Genomic DNA, 5,011 nt, shown 5'->3' on the forward strand with positions numbered 1-5,011 from the left:
ACTTAAATTTCATCAATGCTTAAATGAAGTCAATGTAAACTTTTAAGTTTAAAATTTCAACAGCATAAAGTTTTAAGAAAATAATAAAGAAATGAAGAAAGAGAAAGGACAAGGATTTGGTGCAGAGCCAATGGAACTCAATATATTAATGATATCTTGAGCAATAATACACAAGATTCTCTACATATAAACTACAAAGTTAATAGAAATTTATCTCCATGTGCGCAAGTTATCATTGATAGCATCCATTATCACTTTTACATTAGGTCTAGAATTGCACATGCACAAAGGATTATAACTAAAAATGATGACAGAACTCAAACAGCCAAAATTACAAAAAGAACAACAATAACAAAAAACCTTATCCCATTAGATGGGATTGACTATATGGATTAACTCCGCTTATGTTTACAGCCAATCTCAAAGGAGAGTTGTGTTAAGTCCTCAACAGTCAATATAAGACTTTATTGAATCTCACATGGAAAATTACTAAAAGAACATAATGGAAACATCCATTCAAATGCCTTTATATGTGCACATACATGTCATATATAGGCTTTGGAACCACTTAATAATATCATGCCCAAGCCAAGGCTCTAGAACCTAAACTGTATCAGGAGGTTGATTACTGGGGCCACCTGGGTTTGCTGGCATAGGGTTGTTTATGTTGTTCTGGGATGTAGTCTTCATTGTAAGCATCTTCAAAGATATTTTCCGTAGATAATCAGGCTGCAATTAGTGAGTACCATGTAATATCATCAATCTTGTATATCACCCATGTTTGCGAAGATAAACATAAATGTAATGAAATCAGTGATATTCCTCATTGTGAATTTACCTGGCTAGTTGCAGCAGTATAAATCTTCTCTTCAAACCTTTGAGCAATCTTTCGAAGCTCATGTATTCCCTCTTGACCAGAACATGGAAGATGCATTTTCAATGTTTCCATTCTACAAATGGAAGGAAATGAAAACTTTTAATCATCGTTTTTGATCCAATGTCTATAAGCATCCATGTGTGACATATCCCAGGGAAAAAATACAAAGAACTAGCCAAATACACAGTTTTTCCTTTTTAAAATAATAGAATTGCCCTCCAAACTATACACCAAATCCTTCAAAAGACAGAACACTGCCAACAAGCCAAGAATTTAAATTAAAATCCTCAATTAAGTCTGAAATTATCCCATGTTAAAATATCATCAACAAACTCTCTCTCTCTCCAACTAGAATTTTCTAGATTGATGGAGAAGCAATCAATGGCTGTAGAAATCAAGAAAACTCTGGAGACTTTAGCTGAAGCAATACAAAGGCGGTGCCAAATAAGAAAAATCCAGAAGGCTGTAAATGCATTGATAACAGACCTATTAGCACTATAAATAGATGAAGTCAGATGCTGTGGTGTGTGGTAGAGTGTGAGGAGAGAAGAAAGAGAGAGTTTGCACAGAAAAAAGTGTGCAAGTGTGAGGAGAGAAAGAGAAACTAAGAGAAGTATGAAGGTGTAGTGCATCAAAAAAGTTGAGTAGTGAGAGAAAAAGTGTAAGAGTGAGTGACGTGAGGAAGGAAGAGAATAGGGACAAAAAGAGTTTGTTGGTGTAAATTGTAGTGTGTGCTTAAAATAAAAGTTATTTTTTAGTTCAGTCGCTCCCTTTCTCCATCCTCAAATCCCAACATCCCAAACTTCAAATTATAAACCCTAATACTCAAGTTAAAATTACATCATAAATTAATCAAGTAAACGTCCTTCACTTCTCATACTGCAATCAAAGATCTCTTCCTTCCCAACCTGTAAAATAATGATACAGGAAGTACCTCCACTTCTGAGGACAACCCAACAGTCTAGGCCTGATGAATCATACAATTAAGTTTTTACCCAAAGATTTTATCATTTCAATATATTTGAATGCAGGTGCAAATGTTAGGCAAACATCAAAATCATGTGTTTCTCTTTTCACATGTAGTAATGGTCATGAGACAAACTACTGACAATGCTTCATTTTATCTTAATCGGTCTTAGTCACCTACAAAGCATGGGTACCACTGGAAAGGTAACGCTCAAGTATGAACTTAGAATACAACATCAAGAAAGTCAATATTCAGAAAAGATCAATAGGAAAACATTGGTTTGGTAGAATTGGCACACAAAAAAGTCATTAGTTTGAAAAACAATGAAGAAGTTATTTTATTGTTCATTCAGTCACTAGCTTTATATGAATAAGACAATTAAACAAAGTGCCAACACGTGTCTATACTAGTTCTTCCACCACACATTTATTTATTTTTCTTAAAGTTATTTAGATATCGGAAACACAAGGAACCTCGAAAAAATGTTGTCCATTTCTGGAATCAATCATTAAAATTTTCTTGTTCCTTTTTATTTCACAGATATTAATAACGTGCTATAGCTTGTAGATCAAAATGTGACTCATGGAGCTATGATATGTCCAGGATCGCAACACTCATATATCTCCGACACTGCTGATCTACAGAAGCAACCTTTTGTAGTAGTAGGCTCTATATATAAATAGAGCAAATGACACAATCTTTACTTCAAGCGATTTTGCAAAGGCTGTCGCTAGAGAATTAGTCAAACCATGCTCGGACAATCAGAATTGGACACTCCAGTACTCATCATATATCATAAAATTAAAAGATATTATTAATAATACCATCAAACCAATCATGTTGAAAGATATTAATAATAGCAACAACCAGTTTTGGTTGGCAAGGTAGATGAACTAAATAGTGAAGAAAATTATCTTGTATTTGAAGGTGATGATTTGACTTGGAAATGATGTAGCTTTAGCTCATGGAGCTAAGGAGCCAACAAAATGTTTGATCATCATCCACATCCACTTAATTGACAGAAAAGGTAATAAAATCCACCTCTAGTGCTTTTGATATGGTTGATGAGCTTACAAAAACCTTAAAAGATGAAAAGTAAATTGAGCAATTACCTGATGATCATTGTTGCAATAATCAATTTGATAAAGAGGAATGGGTTCCTTTTCGGCCAAAAAGAGGATTAGGTTTAGAATTAAGACATCACAAGATAAAGCTAGACTCATAAATTATTAAACACAATGTGTTTTATGATTAGAGTATCTGATGTGATTTATCATTACTATGATCTTTTTTTCCTTTTTAATGAGTTTGGTTTATATAAGTCATTATCAATTATGTTATGATATATTCTTGAATTTTTTAGAATGGAGGACTACATGAAAATGCCCATGCAATGTTGTGGATTTCACACTAAGCATTTTGCAACCCTTGGGCTACACGAGTGACAAAGTCAATAACTATGTTTGGTACATGACAAAGGGGGGGAAAACTAATTCAGTTCAACTCAGCAATAGAATATTAGAACCGAAACATACATTTTGTTGACAATTCTTTGGCGTGATTCAGGTTGTAGTTGAGCTCTCCAATCATTTGTATCCATAGTTGGTTCAGTGCCTTGAGAAGGTCTCCAATTATTGGTATCCATCAAATTTAAATTAACTGAATAACAAAAGATTTTCAAACAAATCAGATTATATAAAGAAACAAATATAAGGGAGCAGATGCGTACAAGAGAGATACAAAAATAATTGATAAAATTATCAATTCGTCATAGATCCAAATTGGCCATCAATAAAATCACATTTGAGACCTCAAGATTGTGATGACATAAACCCAAGTAGCAGAATATGGAAACTTAATCCACGAGGAGAAGAGGCTAAACTTCTAGTCACCATAGGGCAAGTTATTCCCTTTTCCTCCCTTCTGCCAGTAATTTAAAACGACTAAGTTGTCCTCAAGCAACTATTTCTGTATCATTTTACATAATACACAAACACACGCGCAAGCAAGCACGCATAGAGATAGTATTGACTAACCCAAATTAACTAACAATTTCTGTATTACTTTACGTAAATAACTTCCCGATATTGAGTAGTATTGACTAACCCAAATCGGAGCATTGTCAATCTTGAAATGAGAAGTAACTCTCATAGCATGAATAAAGGTTTAAGGTTAAGCTCAAGACCTTGTGGAAGGGTATTGAGTCCCTTTCGACCCAACCACTTTTAGTTCCTAATGTCTAGCTCAAAATCTTCACGTTAAAATATTTTTCCCATTTTTCCTATTCCCATGTTTGAGGATTTCACCTATTCCCGCTTTTTTCTCTCCCAAATCCTGACACCTTAGCCTCTTCTCTAGAGTTCTTCACTTTGGGATCTATTATACCTAAAAATTAAGATTAATTTCAATCCGTCACGTATCATTGAAATTATATTGGTTTTTGACAATTTCTACTTTTCAAAACTCGTAGTTTCATAATGATTAACATTCAAAGATCTCGACTTTATATCCCCCTCTACCTCTGGATCGTTAGAAGCACCCCTCTTTCCCACCCGCTCTTCGATTGAACAGTAACTTCCCATGATCAATCCAGTACACTTCAGCAACAGCCATTCGACCATGCCAAGCAACACCAATAAAGAAGCAAACATCGAAATTGATAGAGAGAAATATTTCACAAGCCAAAGTGCCAAACAAAATAAATTAGACGCAATCAATTAAAAAAAAAACGTATTCGTCCAATGAAAAAGTCACAAACCAAGAAAAAACAACGATGAGCCAACTGAGCAGTAACCGAAAGAGAGATAGGGAAATCGTCCGGCAGTGACTCACGGTGGCCTGGCCGGTGGAGGTGACTATAACGACCTGAGCCCACGTCGGAGCTTAGATTGAAATTCTGCGGGCGAATTGAGGCTGAGCTTCTTGTCAAGTAGGGCAAATTGAATTATTTATAAAGGCTTCAGAGAAATGTTACTTGACCCGTAAACAAAATTGGACATATTTTCATATTGCCCCACCAAAATAGAAGGTCTTGACATGTCAATCCTTCCGGTGCTTTGTTCTCATCTAGTCCTTCAAAATCAGATGTCCTTTTAATTTCCCTTTTTTTAATTATTTCAAATTTCATTAATAATACTAATGTTGATTATATGAATGTGTATTATAAT

The 5,011-nt window shown here is 34.6% G+C and overlaps 1 protein-coding gene across 1 annotated transcript; it reads right to left on the bottom strand.

Annotated features, from left to right (window-relative positions):
- Positions 1-349: 349 nt before the first annotated feature.
- On the bottom strand, positions 350-4,788 carry LOC129295303 (mediator of RNA polymerase II transcription subunit 15a-like). Its single transcript, XM_054933813.1, has 4 exons — positions 4,677-4,788; positions 3,380-3,503; positions 839-950; positions 350-729 (listed from the first exon to the last, which is right to left on the bottom strand). The coding sequence occupies exons 2-4, from the start codon at positions 3,487-3,489 to the stop codon at positions 604-606; spliced, it is 348 nt and encodes a 115-aa protein (XP_054789788.1). The 5' UTR covers positions 3,490-3,503; positions 4,677-4,788; the 3' UTR covers positions 350-603.
- Positions 4,789-5,011: the final 223 nt, after the last annotated feature.

Source organism: Prosopis cineraria, unplaced genomic scaffold, assembly GCF_029017545.1.
Source record: "Prosopis cineraria cultivar Desert tree isolate PC_DT_omini unplaced genomic scaffold, ASM2901754v1 PC86, whole genome shotgun sequence".
Lineage (NCBI taxonomy): Eukaryota > Viridiplantae > Streptophyta > Magnoliopsida > Fabales > Fabaceae > Prosopis > Prosopis cineraria.